Here is a 16,741-nt window from a genome sequence, read left to right on the forward strand (position 1 = left end):
GGAAACCAGAGCTCCCGGAGGAAATCCATGCAGTCACAGGGAGAATGTACAAATCCCTCACAATCGGAAGCGGGAATTGAACCTGGTTTGCTGGCGATGTTACAGCGGTACACTAACCGCTAGGCTACCGTGCTGCCCCTAGTGGTTATTTGCCGCATTTGCAGTACCCAAGGTTGCGACGGACACTCAAGAGACATTGTCTCCTGTGTGTTAATCCCCTGGTTGTCTTCAACACTCAACACTTCAATGACATCTTGATCCCAGGCCGACCAAATGAAATTCCCAGCAGCTCATTCAATCTCTCTGCAGCCTGAACCCTCTCCTTCTCAGAGATTTCCTCCATACCTCCCAGATTTCTCCTCAATCACCCCACCCCTCACTCCACCCACCCATCCCAAACCCTCAAATGTGTCTCTTGAACAACCCTGCCATTTTATCTACTAAGCTGCCTAGGCCCCAAACCCTTGCATTCTCCTCCCCAACGTAACACACATTCAAAAGGCCTAGACAGAGTGGACATCGAGAGGATGTTTCCTATTGTGGGGATGTAAAGGACCAGATGCCACAGTTTCAGAATAGAGTGACATCCCTTTAGAACTGTAATGAGGAGGAATTTATTTAGCCAGATGGTGGTGAATCTGTGGAATTCATTGCTACAGACAGCTGTGGGGGCCAATTCATTTGGTATATTTATAATGGAGGATGACAGATTCTTGATTTGTAAGGGTGCCAAAGGTTATGGGGGGGGGGGGGGGAGGAAGGCAGGAGAATGAGGTTGACATGGATAATAAATCAGCGATGATGGAATGATGGAGAAGACCTGAAGGACCAAATGGCCTAATTCTGCTCGTATGTCCTATCATCTAAATTGCTGGAGGAGCTCAGCGGAACCAACAGCAGCTATGGAGAGTCGCCATTTCGGGCCAAGACCACGATGAAGTTCTCCACGCGGACCTGCCTAGCATTTTGTGCATGGTAACCTGGATTTTAAGTCCGCTGTCTGTGGTCCCAAGCCCGGCTGCGAAAGCAGGAGGGTTGGACATGGGGCTAGCATCTCCATCTCATAAAAACTACAGAAACACAGACAGGAGCTCCAAAGGGCTCATGCATGGGAGAGGAAGGATCTTCACCTCGAAGACACAGGAAGTTGTGTGGTGAAAGTGGGCTAATCTATCTCCCCCCCCTCCCCAAGGACAGAGGGTTTTAGTGAAAATGCTGCTGGCGGCCTACTGCCCTGTAGGATTGATGGGCTTAAAAACCACTGGGTTTCCAGCATCTGCAGAATCTCGTGTTTATCATTCTCCTCTCCACCCTCTCTCAATATTCACTCCTCATCTGCAAAGTTCCTCTGCCTTTAACAGTCTGTACCAATGTCCCTTTATGCGGCTCGACAGCAAGTTCCTCTTGTGTACAGGGCACTCTGTTACATAAGACACAGAGCCCTGTTGTCTTGGTGCTGCAGCCCCTAAGAATTTGCTCAAAATCACAACCTGAGAATCCAAAAGACTTGAATTAGAACGCCTGAGGCCTTAACTCACCCCTGACTGCCAGATTTGTCACTCTTCCCATCTTACTTGCTGGAGTTTGCCTGCACATGCCTATGCTGATGAGTGCATGCCTACACAGGAAGGTGAGATACTGCATCACAGGGGAGAGAAACAGAAATGACAGACCTAACAGCAGCAGCCCAACGCAGTTCCATACACCCACAAAGCAAAGCAGAACAAGTCTTTAAATCAATAAATCTTTTTACATGCAAATTGTGTTCAGTCAGCTTTCTCCCACATGGACTTTAACCCTCGCATAGCTGCAGACTGAGTCATCAGAAACACTCTCCTAGGCTGCTTACATGACGCAGGTTTGCATCCAGTTCCCCTCCCTTTCCCTGCAGGATGACCTGACAATGTTCGACGGGCATCCCCCAGGGCAGCAAAAGCTGCAGGTGCTGGAAACCTGACTTTAAACTAGGAGCACACATGCGGAAGGGGTTAACAGTTAACGATTCAGATGCCACACTCTCCGCCAAAGCTAAGAAGGGGCCGTAAGATATAGGAGCAGAATGAGGCCATTCAGCCTATCCATTCTGCTCTGTCATTCAATCGTGTTTGATTTTTTTTTCTTAATTCCATTCTCCCTGTAACCCTTATCCCCCCGTAGCAATCAAAAGCCTATCAATCTATCAATACACCCAATGAGTGGGCCTCCACGTTCCTCTATGGCAATTAATTCCACAAATCCACAGCTCTCTGGCTGAACATCGCATGTCAGTTCTTTACTTCTGAGATGATGTCCTCCAGTCCTAGACTCCCCTACTAATAGAAACATCTTTTCCACATCCACCCTATCAGAGTCTTCCTGTATCAATCAGATCCTTCCCTCCCCCCCAACACTTCCACCATCGTTCTGAACATCAAATACAGACTCAGAGATATCAAACGCTCCTCATACATTAACCCTCTCATCGCCAGCATCATTCTTATGAAGCTCCTCTGGACCCTCTCCGTGGCCAGTACATTTTTCCCTCAGACGCGGGGCCCAAAACTGCTCGTAATATTCCCTAACTGCAAAACATTAGCAATTTCTGTGTTCTCAGATGCTGCCTGACCTGCATTGTGATTTAACTCTTTCCTGTTCATAGTATTTCCAAAAAAAAGCTACACAAGCCGCCAGGACTTTTTGATGGTCCCTTCCAAAGGCACGAACCAGCCATCCAGAAAAACAAGAGGATAAGCGCATGACAACAGTCACCTCAAAGTCTCCAACTGCCCCCCCCCACCCCCATGGGCTGATGGGGGGCACATTGTAGCTGCAGCTTCATTATCTGCTGGCTGAAATTTTTCTCTGAAGTGGAGCAGGCTGAGGAGGAGTCCTGATACAAGCTTATCAATATGACACGAGGAACAGATTGAGTATAGAGATGGAACCTTTTTGCCCAGGGCCAAAATGTCTAATACTGGAAGGGCATCTATTTAAGATTGAGAGGGGACAAGTTGAAAAGAGATGTGCATGCAGGGCAAATTTTCTTTTACACAGAGTGGTGGGCGCCTGAAATGCACTGGCGGGGAGGGGGATGGTGGAGGTAAATAGCACAGGGGCATTTAAGAGACTCTTCAACAGGCACATGAATGTGCAGGGGATGGGGGAGGGGGATATGGACATTGTGCAGGTAGAAGGGATTATTTTAGGCCAGGGGTTCCCAACCTTTCTTTATGCCATGGACCAAGACCATTAAGCAAAGAGGTTCATGCACTCCTGGTTTACGCAGATATTTACTTACTAATTTAATTCATTTGACACATTGTTGTGGACCAAAGGGCCTGTTCTTGCACTGTACTGTTCCATGGTCTTAAAATCCTTGAATTCACAAGCAACATAACAGCTTCAACTGACGGACTGCAGTGTTTCAAGAAAAGCAGCTCGGCAACACCTCCTCAAGAGCTAAGTCACAACAAATGATCTTACCACTAATTACCATGAGTCAACTTTTAAGGAAATATATCTCAATGTTGTATGGATTATTTCCCATGCACAGAATGACCACGTAGCTACTCATCAGGCAGGGAGATAACAATTTCATGGAGGAGGGTGGGGGTCCTTTACATCTCCAATTGCTCACCAAAGCCTCATTCTCACCAGCTTCCACACAACACCCCATTGCGCAGCTATATAATTTACATTAGAGTTTACTGTGAATACTGCACCTCTTAAGCACTCGAGTTAGAACAGCAAAACAGGCTACCGCTTCCTTCCAAAATGGGTCACGGGTTCACAAAAAAATTATTTCTCCGCACAAGTGGCCACATTAAACTGCACACTTTTAAACTATAATCAAATTCAGCAGGTTACATTGTACAAAACAGCTCATGACAATGTATAAAACATACAATCAGGTTGACAAAAAGGCCACTGGTTTTCAAGTAAATTTGAAATGGCATTATACAATAAAACACCCAACGCTTAATATCATTTTGTTTGTTTTTATATATAAAAAATGCTTTTTTGTATTAAAAGTCTTGGATCAGGCAGACAGCTGTTAAATGCACGTCTGGTTTTGCAACATACAGAGGACGTTAGAGTTCCTTGATACGCCAGAGTAAAGCTCCAGTGTCACATCCCCTTTTCTCCCTTTCCCTCCCTACCTCCCTCTCCCCTTGCCCTCCCATCCTTATCATTGCTGGGGAATATTAGATTAGCACACGGAATACCAAACTGAGGACAGACAGTTCCTTTGGAAACAAGGGAAGATAAGTGACTTCTTGAACAGCCCAAAACATAGGCAAAAAGCGAGACTTAAAATACAAAAGGACTATGGATTCCGTCAAGGAGAAGCTCAGAGAATGTTGGCATGTTTTTGTGCGGGAACATTTGAAGAAGAAATTTGAGTACTTTTTTGTCTTGTTAAGTAGTGTGGGGGCTTTGACCATTGGCACAGAGTCTCAAAGGCACTAGACACAAGAGTGGATGTTAGCCTGTCATTGATAGGCTCATGGACCACAGCACAGGAGTCAGTCATTGCCTGAACCCTCTGGGCTTTTACTGTCCGTCCGTTATTCTCCCTCCCCACCCCCTCCCAATAAAACCCCCATCCGCACCCCTTGCCCCTTGGTTTGTACAAGTCTATGGTTGTGGCAGTCACATCACAGTTGAAAAAAATACCACTGTTGCTTTCCCCTCCCCCTCCCTCCACCAATCCCCCAACACTGTTTTCTTTTAAATATATTTGCTGTCTTTGCCCACTTCTGGGGTGGGGAGGGGAGAGGAGGCTTAAAAAATAGACACTACAGCAGTTCAGCAACAAAAAAAAATGTACTTCCTGCCCCCACCCAATGAGCAGAATTGTAGTTATGATGAAGCTGTTAATCCACACTCTGTAGCTTCTCTGATACAGTCTCCAAGTTTAGCTGGGCGCCACATTGTTATGGTTTCCAGATATCCACACTTCCAACTTTGCATAGAAATTCTGTGCCTGTAGAAAGGGGGAAAATATTGCTATTAATCTGGAATTCAGCAAAACTTCTAACCCACCCCTGCATAGAGTGAATACGTTGGCCTTTTCACTTCGACGGGGTGGCCTGCACATCGTAAATTAGACCTTACATTGAAGGAAATGTTCTCCGTTTTCCGCAGCCCTTGCGGTTAAGAATTTGGGGACAGCAATCCGATTTAGACGCGGTCCTTTCCATCAAAATTGCATATTGTACATACAGACACACACAGATGTACAGAAGACACGAGGAGGCGCCTGCAGTTCAGCAGCCCCACCATTTTAAGACGGAGACTTTTTTTAAAACTGGTGTTGAGAGATAAGCTGTTGGTTTAAACTTGTCTTCCTAGAAGTGAATGGGGGGGGGGTTGAACCCATCTTCCCATCCCCCCCACAGACCCTTCACGAGTGCCTCATCTTTTTTCTCCCCTCCTTATAATTATGAAAACAATTCTCTCCCTCGCAGAGTATTAAAAAAATCTTACATTAATCGCAACAAAGTTAGCTGAAAGCACGTCTTAAAAGCCTTACCTTCGATTTATAATGTATAATATATATTTATATAGAAATCTATCACAGCACCACACAGGAGGAACAACACTGATCGTCTCCATTAGGCTGGGATACATAGTTCATCTGTCGAACGATCTCTGCAAACAATTCGTCCACTGAAATTTTATTCTTGGCCGAGGTCTCCATAAAAGGGCAGTTCCATTCATCGGCCAGGGCTCTCCCCTCGCTGTAATTCACCTCTCTCTCCCCTTCCAGATCCACCTTATTGCCCACCAGAAGCAGGGGTACCCTCTCGTATCTCTTCACTCGAATGATCTGATCTCGCATCGGCCTGATATCCTGGAAAGACTGCTGGTTGACCAAACTGTAGACGAGGATGAAGCCTTGGCCGTTCTTGATATAGAGGTCTCTCATTGAGGCGAACTGCTCCGTGCCTGCCGTGTCCAAGATCTCCAGCACCGACGGCGACGAGTCCACCTCGATCTCCTTCCTGTAGAAATCCTCGATGGTGGGGTCGTACTTCTCGATGAAAGATCCCGTAACGAACTGGACGGTCAGGGCAGATTTGCCCACTCCGCCGCTGCCCAGCACGACCACTTTATATTCTCTCATGGTTTGACAGTAGCCACTTTCTCTTCCCCCTGCAGGGCTGGGGTGTGTGTATGTGTGTGTGAGTGTGCGTGTTGCAAATCAGTGAATCTTCGTCCACATGAAGGGCAAGTCTGAAAACACGAGCGGTGGAAATTGATCCGAAATTGCAATCCCACGGGCAAGGGCGACCTGGAGGGGGGGAGGGTTATAATAATAATAAAAAAAAGAATCCTTTTCCTTTCCTCTCGTTGCTTTCCACCCGCCTGCACGTTTGTTTTAGATCCGGTGCTGGTTATAGGCCCTTTCCAGTGTTGCAGGGGGCTGCCACTGCTCGCTGCACACTGCGGCTCGCCGGTGTGCTGTCTCCGTTCGGTCAGAGTGCCAATCTGACGCGGCGCGATCTTCTCCCACGCTCCCTCCCTTCCTTCCCATTGACACCAGGCTTTTGCAGGGCGTGAACGAGGCGACTTCAGCCTCAAGCTTCGCCGCTGCGGGAGGAGGAGCCAGACTCTTAAAGGGGCAACGGCGTGTGTGCGGGCCCCACCAAGGTTCAAAGTGAATGGTACTGGTTATCAAAGTATATGTCACCATACGCTACGCTGGGATCCATCTTCTTGCAGGCATTCACAGTAAAACAAAGAAATACAATAGAATCAATGAAAAATACACAGAAAAAAGACTGAACAGACAACCAATGTGCAAAGTAGATACAAAAAGAGATAGATAGATAGAGAATACCAAGCACATAAACTGTAGAATGCTTGAAACTCAGTTCAGAGCTGAGGTGAGTGACGTTATCCACTCTGTTTCAGAAACCTGATGGTAGCTGTTCTTGAATCTGGTAGTGTGGGACCTAAGGCTCCTGTACCTTCTTCCCTATGGCAGCAACAAGAAGAGCAAGGAGATGTATCGTAGAATTATACCGCATGGTAAGTGGACTTTCGGCAGACAACGATTTTCACATCTTCAAAGAGAGTGGCGGTAAATCTGAGAAAGCTTGTCTTGAACATTGTTCCTGCAGATCAGATCTTTACATGGTGTATTGAGGTAGTACAAGGGGAAGCAGTGACAGGATGCAGAATAAAGTGCTGTTTTTTTACAGAGAAAGTGCAGTCCAGGCAGAAAAGGGCCATAACGAGGCAGATTGTGAGGTTCAGATTCCATGTCATCATTTAAGGGAACAATTCAATAGCTTTATAACAGTGAAGTAGAAGCTGTTCTTGAGCCCGGTGGTACCTGATTTCAGATTTCTATATCTTCTGCCCGATGGAAGAGTGGAAAAAAGAGGGGAAATGCTGGAAATCTGGAGTGACACAACAAACTGCTGGAGGAACTCAACAGGTTAAGCAGCATCTGCAAAGGAAAGTGGACAGTTGACATATATGGGGCGGAAATATCCACCAACACAGGAGATTAGTGTGCAAACTTAAAGCACACGGTATTGGGGGTAAGGTATTGATGTGGATAGAGAATTGGTTAGCAGACAGGAAGCAAAGAGTGGGAATAAACGGGACCTTTTCAGAATGGCAGGCAGTGACTAGTGGGGTACTGCAAGGCTCAGTGCTGGGACCCTAGTTGTTTACAATATATATTAATGACTTGGATGAGGGAATTAAAGGCAGCATCTCCAAGTTTGCAGATGACACGAAGCTGGGCAGCAGTGTTAGCTGTGAGGAGGATGCTAAGAGGATGCAGGGTGACTTTGATAGGTTAGGTGAGTGGGCAAGTTCATGGCAGATGCAATTTAATGTGGATAAATGTGAGAGTCTGGCTCCTCCTCCCGCGGCAGCCAAGCTTGAGGCTGAAGTCGCCTCGTTCACGCCCAATTTGGTGGCAAAAATAGGAAAACAGATTATTATCTGAATGGTGGCCGATTAGGAAAAGGGGAGGTGCAACAAGACCTGGGTGTCATTATACACCAGTCCTTGAAAGTGGGCATGCAGGTACAGCAGGCGGTGAAAAAGGCGAATGGTATGCTGGCATTCATAGCGAGAGGATTTGAGTACAGGAGCAGGGAGGTACTACTGCAGTTGTACAAGGCCTTGGTGAGACCACACCTGGAGTATTGTGTGCAGTTTTTGTCCCCTAATCTGAAGAAAGACATGCTTGCCATAGAGGGAGTACAAAGAAGGTTCACCAGATTGATTCCTGGGATGGCAGGACTTTCATATGATGAAAGACTGGATCGACTAGGCTTATATTCTCTAGAATTTAGAAGATTGAGGGGGGATCTTATTGAAACATATAAAATCCTAAAGGGATTGGACAGGCTAGATGCAGGAAGATTGTTCCCGATGTTGGGGAAGTCCAGAACGAGGGGTCACAGTTTGAGGATAAAGGGGAAGCCTTTTAGGACCGAGATTAGGAAAAACTTCTTCATGCAGAGAGTGGTGAATATGTGGAATTCTCTGCCACAGGAAACAGTTGAGGCCAGTTCATTGGCTATAATTAAGAGGGAGTTAGATATGGCCCTTGTGGCTAAAGGGATCAGGGGGTATGGAGGGAAGGCTGGTACAGGGTTCTGAGTTGGATGATCAGCCATGATCATACTGAATGGCGGTGCAGGCTCGAAGGACCGAATGGCCTACTCCTGCACCTATTTTCTATGTTTCTATGACACTTTTCCGCTACAAATGCTGCCTGACCTGCTGAGTTCCTCCAGTGTTTTATAAGTGTTATAAAAAATCTACTCCTGATTCTGAGCTTGCCCATGACAACCTAGATGTCAAGCAGCATCCATGGAGGGGAATAGATAGCTGACGTTTTGAGTAGATAGAATGAACAGCCAGTGCCTTTTTTCCCCAGGCTGATAACGGCGAGTGCAAGAGGACGTACTTTTAAATTGAAGAGAAACAACATAGGGAAGATGTCAGTGGTAAGATTTTTACACAGAGAGTGGCAAATGCACGGAACGTGCCACCAGGACTGGTGGTAGAGGCAGATACATTAGGGACATTTAAGAGCCTCTTAGATAGACACGTGGATGAAAGAAAAATGGAGGATTATGTCGGAGGGAAAAGTTGAATTGATCTGTCTCTCTCCCTTCCTCTCTGTCTCTCAATGCTCTCACCCAACATCTCTCTCTTCAATTCTCACCCACTCTATTCCTCTCTTCCTCTCTTGCCCTCTCTCTTTCTCTATTTCCCTTTCTTGCTCCTCTCTCTATCTGCCTCTTATTTACACGTTTACCCTCTCTGTTCCTCCCTCTGTCTCTTGCTGTCTGTTTCTCTCTTCCTTGCACTCTTGCCCTCTCTGTTCCTCCCTATCTCTCTCACCCTCTCTCTGTGTCCTTCCCTCCTTCTCTCCCTTCTCTCACTCTCTCTGTCTACCTCTCTTGCCCCTTTCACTCTCTCTATCCATTTCTTTATCTCTATCCATGAAGAAACTGTCTTTGTTCTTGTTTCGTACCAGAATAAAATGGGCCCAGTTACTTGGCCATGGAAAGGAAAGACCTGGCATGAAATGTGACCATCATGAGTGTGAGGAGATGTAAAAAATACAAGTTGCTTGCAGTCGTTGGCTCTTGTGACATCAGCCACTGAGTCTCAAAGCTCTTGAATTCTCTCTCCAAACATCTCCAGCCCCCTCCTTCTTTTAGAATGTTGCTGAAAGCCTTCCTATTGGTCACTTGACTTAATATCTCCTTCCATTGCTGGGTGTCACATTGTGTTTAGTGACCTTACTGTGAAAAACGTTCAGATACTCAGCTGAAGATATCATATTAAAGCTTACGGTTGTAATGTTGATACTCTTGTCTAAATTTGGGGAACTGGCCATTTGGGGAAAGTTTACCCAACCACATTAATGGTTCCAGCTGTATATTTGCACTCCTTTCCAACTCCAGTAGGGGTCACTGGCTGAGTGACATTAATTGCAGCACCTAACTCAGGGGTAATGTTGGACTTCAACAACAGTTCAAAGTTCAAAGTAAATTTATTATCAAATTACATCAGTGTCACCATATACAACCCTGAGATTCATTCTTTATAAATCATTAGAAAAATAACACTGAGTATCAATGAAAGACTGCCCAAACTGAGCATTCAGCCAGAGTGCAGAAGACAACTGTGCAAATACAAAAAGAAAGAAATAATAATAGTAAATAAAAGAACAATAAATATTGAGAAGATGAGATGAAGATTCCTTGAAAGTGAGTCCATTGGCTGTGGGAACATTTCAATGATGGGACAAGAAAAACTGAGTGAAGTTTCCACTTTTGTTCAAGAGAGTAACATATATAAATGGAGAAATTTTCCTCCAACTTGACAAGATTTTGGTGATACCTCTTTTCATTACCACCATCAGACAGGAGGTACAGGAGCTTTGACCAACAGTCAATGTTTTAAGAACAACGTTTTCCCCTCTGCCATTAGATTTCCAAATGGCCCATGAATCCAGTGACATTACCTCACTATTCCTCTTTTGCATCCTTTATTAACTTATCTATTGTATTTATAGTAAGTATTATGTTTCAAACTGTACTCACTGTCACAAAAAAATAAATTTCCTAATCTACACTCGGTCCCACTTTAATAGTTACCTCCTGTACTTAATAAACTGGCCACTGAGTGTATGTTCGTGGTCTCTGCTTCAAGGTCGACGTGTTGTACATTCAGAGATGCTCTTCTGCACACCTCTGTTGTAATGCGTGTTTGTTTGAGCTGGTGTCACCTTCCTATCAGCTTCTCAAAATATGTCTTCTCTTCTCCTCTCCTTCTTGCAAAAGAACTGCGACTTCAGTGATGCTCTGGTCCACTCCTATATCATCAACAACACCCTTCTCACTTCCTCTGGTGTCTTCCTGGTAAGTAGTGAGGAAGTGGTCATGTTATCTTTTATTCTTAGGTAATGAAAGAACATTTGAAATATGTTTCATTCAACCCTTCCCACTGCTTAGTCATTCGGTATAAGTAAGGCTGACCTTAGACTCAGTTCCATTCCGCTGGAATCAAGTCACATTCCCTGATTCCCATAATCAGTGGCCATTTTATGAGGTAATGAATAAAGTGCTACTGAGTGTATACCACAGTCTTCTGCTGCTCTACCCCATCCACTTGAAGGTTCAATGTGTTGTGCGTTCAGGGAAGCTCTTCCGTTGTAATGTGAGTTACTGTCACTTTCCTGTCAGTTTGAATCGGTCTGGCCATTCTCCTCTGAACTCTCTCATTAACAAGGCGTTTTCACCCGTAGAACTGCTGCACACAGACTGTTTTTGTTTTACTCTCCTGCACCATTCTCTGTAAACTCCAGAGACTGTTGCACGTGAAAATCTCACAAGATCAGCAGCTTCTGAAATACTGAACCACCTCATCTGGCACCAACAATCATTCCATGATCGAAGTCACTTAGATCACACTTCTTCCCCATTCCGATATTTGATCTGAGCAAAAACCTGAGTCCTCTTGACCATGTCTGCATGCTTTTATGCACTGAGCTGCTGCCATATGATTGGCTGATTAGGTATTTACATCAATGAGCAGGTGTGCAGGTGTACCTAATGAAGTGGACATTGAGTGTAAGCCTGTGATTACAAACCTGATCCTGATTCTGGTTTTGGGCTAACTTAAGGAGGAAAGAACTTACATTCAAGGCCGTAGAGACATGGTTAATTCAGATGATGAACAACTGGGTCTATATCCAAGTGAAAAAAGGTGGAATTCTGAAACTTTACTCTGGTGAGTTCAGACAAAAGGGAGGTACAATTACTGATATACTCAAGATGCCGAGGTGGTGAGAAGATTGTGCAGAATCTAAAATTGGCTTGGTATGGCAACCGCTCTGCCGGTGACCACAAGAGACTACAGAGAGTTGAAGGAATAAGCTCAGCATATCACAGGAACCAGTCTCCCCTCCATGGATTCCATCGATGCTTCTCCCCACCTCAGTAAAGCCGTTAGCATAATCAGACACCCCACCCGCCCGGACATTCTCACTTCTCCCCTCTCCCACCGGGAAGGAGATACAAAAGCCTAAAAGAAAGTTCCACCAGTTTCCTATCCCAGTGTTATCAGACTCTTGAACAGACCTAATGTATGATAAGATAAACTCTTGACCTCATAATTGACTTTGCTATGATCTTACACTTTATCGTTTACCTGCATGAACTTTTTTGGCAGCTTTACACTTTATTCTACATTGTTATTGTTTTACTTTATTCTAGCTCAATACACTGTGTAATAATTTGATCTGTATGAATTGTGGACATGTCAAGGTTTTCCCATATGACAATAACAAAGCAAAGCCTATAGTAGTCCAATACCAACTAGGGTGATGTTTTCAGAATAAAATGGTCATATGCTTAAGACAGAAATGAGGAAGAACTTTGTCTTTCAGAAGGTTGTGAATCTTTACAATTTTCCGTTTCAATGGGGCTAAGTCACTGAATGTGTTCTGACTTATATTGGATTAATAGGGGAATCAAGGGTTTCAGCAAAGCAGTCAAGACCAAGATTAGTTTGGTTGTGGTATCACTGAATGTCCCATCAGGTTGAAGAGCGAAGTCTTTGCTCTTTCCCCTACACCTTATGTTCTCATGAATGAGCAGCAGGAACCTTTACGGGTCTCTCTACCTCCCAGTTCAAGGACTCTGAGGATAGTCATCTGACTGGAACCTTTTTCTGACGGTTGATGAGCTTAAAGCACGGATTGTCAAGTATTGTCATCTAGGACCAGGGGCACAGCCTCAGAATATAACGATGCCAATTTTGTTCAGAGGGGAGGAGTTCTTTCTTTCGCCAGCGGGTGGTGAATCTGTGGAATTCATTGCCACAGATGGCCGTGGAGACCACGTCTTTAAAGCGGAGGTTGATAGGTTCTTGATTAGCAAGAGCATCAAGGCTATAGGGAGAAGGCAAAAGACTGGATAAAACTGGACAATAAAGATTTTGCTTCCTGAATACTTTTGGGTATATCTTATGGCTTTTGGGCTGCTGATCATGAAAATCACCTTGAAAGTTCCCTACCACGCACCATTTTTTTAAAAAAATACCTCTATTTGTTATTTCAATTCATGATTCAAGTCAAAATAAGATTAAGAAAGGGAATTTTGTTGGTCCACAAATCAAGTAGGTCATTAATGACAGGCAATTCGAAGAACTTCTAGTGGGAGCAGAGAAAATCGCATGGAAATTTTCTTGGCAACTACAGAGCACCAAGCTATGTGCAGCTGGTTGACAACATGTTTCAAGCATAGAAAACTATGAAGTGCAGCATGTCACTAAATATTAATTTTCTGCCTTCCCATTTTGACTTCTTCCCTGTAAATCTTGACACTGTCAGTGACGAGCACAGTGAAAGGTTTCACCGGGACATTGCAGTCATGGGGAGATGGTATCAGAGCAACTGGAATCCATCGATGCTGATTGATTATTGTTGGACACTTAAAGTGAGAAGCCTCGGACACTGAGTACAAATGAAAATCACCAACGAAACATTTTTGCTTAATTGAACTATTGCAAAGCATCAGCACCGTTATGCACTGAAAAGTATTATATTCAATAAAAGTCAATTTCTTGTTTCTCCAAATTCCTACGTGATACAAGTAGTCTGAAATTATATTCGTGTTCAGCTTCAAGTGATCTATCATAAATAAAAAAAAACAATTCTGAGGAAGCAACAGGTTTGAAAAAATGTGTTGTCCGGTGTAATAAATTAGCCATGATGGAAAGGTGGAGCAATCTTGATGGGCCAAATAGCCAAGTTCCGCTCCTGTGTCTTATGGTAAGAACAGTGTTACACATCAATTATTCATACACAACAACTGACAATGATAGAGGATTATAATGAAGAAATCCGTCGCTAAGATGGTTAACAGGACAGACTGCAGAGGAAAACATTTAACCTCACCCTGGCATAGAAGGAGGTTGAAAGCACATATGTTGCTGTGGGCTGGGAGAGGAATTTAAATGGCTAGACACTGGGAGCTCTGGATGACCAAGGCAGACGGACAGAGAACTAATCCAAGAGATAGGGACCACCAATGGAACCACACAAATTTACAAACCGAAAGCAGGAGAAGGCTATTCGGTCACCAAGTACCTGTTCCACCATTCAATAAGATCATGACAGATCCCCCAAAGCTGCATCCTTGCCCACCCACGGTAACTTTTCACCCACCTCCCCTGTTGTTCAGGAATCTGTCGAAGGAAACGTAAGAAACTGCAGGCACTGGAATCTGGAGCAACACACAATATATTGGAGGAACAACAGGTCAGGCAACATGCATGAAGGGAAACGGACACTCAAGATTCCTTATCTGTTAACCTTTGCCTTAAAGATATAGAGACTTGCATCTGTCTCCTTTGATGGAAGGGAGAGCCAAAGTGTTGCAAGATTAAAAACAAAAACTTGTGATAAGTACAAGAGGTCAGAAGAAAATGGCCAGACTGGTTCAAGGTGACAGGAACTCAAATAACCACTTGCCACAACAGTGATGTGCAGAAGAGCAACGCTCCGAACCTTGAGGTGGGTGGGCGACAGCAGCAGAAGACCATGAACATACACTCAGTGGCCAGTTTATTACGTAGAGGGGAAGTGCCTAGTAAAGTGGCCACTGGGTGAAGTGAGAGACAAAAGCAAGACTGTACAAAAACAAGGCTTCATTGCAAAAAGAGAAAGACTCAATCAGAGGCAAGTTCATGGAAGTACAAGAGGTGGTCCGTTATGCTCCACTTTATGATCGAGAGTAGCACAAAGTCTGCATTGTAATTCACGGCCACCGTGCCTTTGCAGATGACTGAGCAATGATCTAAAGTGACCTCTTGTATTATATCCTTGTTCCTTGTTCTGAAGATGAGGTTAATACATTTTAAACAATGATTGAGCTCTGAATCAATGAGCAATGCCATAATCATGCAACCATTCATTCTCACTTGTGACTAACGGAGGGGGTAAGCCCTTGTAGTCACTGTTTATAAATAAAGGTTTCACCCATTGTAGGCAATATATAATTGTATGATAGACATTCTGTGTGTAGTCTGTACCTATCTGCCTGTGATGCCTCTGCAAGCAAGTACCTCATTGTACCTGTTCCTCACCGTACCTAACATGACACTTGACATTAAACTTGACTTGAGTTTAATAATAGATCCAGGAATTGTAGACTGCTCAAGAGTCTATTTGGTCTATCGCATCCCTGCCAAAAACTTGACAGACCTAGCCAATTAGTTTCATACACTCAGTGGCCACTTTATTAGGTACACCTGAACACCTGCTCGTTAATGCAAATATCTAATCAGCCAATCATGTGGCAGCAACTCAATGCATAAAAGCATGCAGACATGGTCAAGAGGTTCAGTTGTTGTTCAGATCAAACATCAGAAAGGGGAAGAAATGTGATCTAAGTATTATACAGATTTCATGACATATGTAATTGATAATAAACCCAATTCTGATATGGGTCTCTATTGTGCACTGAGAGTGGGAAGAGGGCAGGGAGAGAGGAATCACGGTTGGGAAAAGAGGAAGGGAGAGGGGAAGGAGTGGGAAGCACCAGAGAGACACTCTGTAATGAGCAGTGAATCAATTGTTTGAAATCAAATAACCTCAACTGTGTCTCGGGGCTTGGCGTGTTTGCACCTGTATCATCCCCACTCCTGGCACTCCTTCTCTGCCACCTGCCCCACACCCCTCCTATGGCACTGCACCCTCAACATTCCCAATATCCTTTGCTCCTGTCAGCCCACCAGATTTACAAACTCTCCCTTTGCTCCATGTTGACAAATACAGTACTGTACAAAAGTCTTAGGCACTCTAGCTTGGGAGCTATACTACGTCGACTCAGGCCCAGGGGGCCGGCGTTGGGCACGATGACGGACCCTCCACTTCTCCCTCTCCCTCATCAGTGTGTTCAGTTCATCTACATTTGCACAGTTTTGCACAGTCCTATACATATATATATATAAATTATAATTTATAATATATTTTATGCATTGCACTGTACTGTTGCTATAAGACAATACATTTCACAATATAAACCAGTGATAATAATCCTGATTCTGATGGGCCTCACCACCATTTTGTACAACTGTAATATAAGATCACCATTACCAATCAGATTATTAATCCAAATTTAAATTCCACAGCTGTCATGGTGTGATTTAAACTCTGGATTAGTCGAGCAGTTTAACCACCAAAGCATCACTATATCCATTACAACATCTTAACCACAGTCCCTATACCTTATAAATCATGCTGCCAGATTGCTTCCACATCTGGAAGGTCCATGTCAACACTGGGTAGACCAGGACAAAGCAAGAGCTGTCAAAGGAAGCTGGGGAAAAGGAAAAATAAAATAGCAAATGGAAAAGTCTCTAAACTTCTGGCAATTTCCCCCCTTCTCTTTCCTTCTTCTCCTCGCCTGGCTATCACCTCCTCCTGGTGTCCATCCTCCTTGCTCTTTTCTTAGGGTCAGCTTTCCTCATTCATCAGATAGCTTCATCTTCAGCCCTTTACTTTTTCCACCTAACACCTCTCAGCTTCTCACTTTATCCCCCCCGCCTCCCACCTACTTCCCCCCCTCACCTGGTCACACCTATCACCTGCCAGCTTGTTCTCCTTCCCCTCCCCCACCTTCTTACCCTGGCTTCCTCTGTTCCTTCAGATCCTGATAAAGGGTGTTGGCCTAAAACATCGACTAGTTATTCCTCTCCACAG

General features: G+C 44.5%; 1 protein-coding gene and 1 long non-coding RNA gene across 3 annotated transcripts in view; one reads left to right on the top strand and one right to left on the bottom strand.

Annotated features, from left to right (window-relative positions):
• LOC140196171 (uncharacterized) overlaps window positions 1-16,741 on the top strand; it is a 91,742-nt gene that overhangs the window by 58,307 nt on the left and 16,694 nt on the right. The window contains exons 2-4 of one of the 2 annotated variants that reach the window (XR_011885641.1): window positions 6,901-7,017; window positions 8,894-8,963; window positions 10,815-10,892. This is a non-coding gene — a long non-coding RNA (uncharacterized lncRNA). The remainder of the gene's footprint in view (window positions 1-6,900; window positions 7,018-8,893; window positions 8,964-10,814; window positions 10,893-16,741) is intronic. The other variant, XR_011885642.1, reaches the window with a different exon arrangement.
• Window positions 3,964-6,543, bottom strand: LOC140196170 (ras-related protein Rap-2b). The gene is made up of 2 exons (XM_072254927.1): window positions 5,516-6,543; window positions 3,964-4,966 (listed from the first exon to the last, which is right to left on the bottom strand). Exon 1 carries the CDS (start codon window positions 6,107-6,109, stop codon window positions 5,558-5,560), a length of 552 nt encoding a protein of 183 aa, XP_072111028.1. The 5' UTR covers window positions 6,110-6,543; the 3' UTR covers window positions 3,964-4,966; window positions 5,516-5,557.

The sequence above is a fragment of the Mobula birostris genome, chromosome 4 (genome assembly GCF_030028105.1).
Source record: "Mobula birostris isolate sMobBir1 chromosome 4, sMobBir1.hap1, whole genome shotgun sequence".
NCBI classification, from domain to species: Eukaryota; Metazoa; Chordata; class Chondrichthyes; order Myliobatiformes; family Myliobatidae; genus Mobula; species Mobula birostris.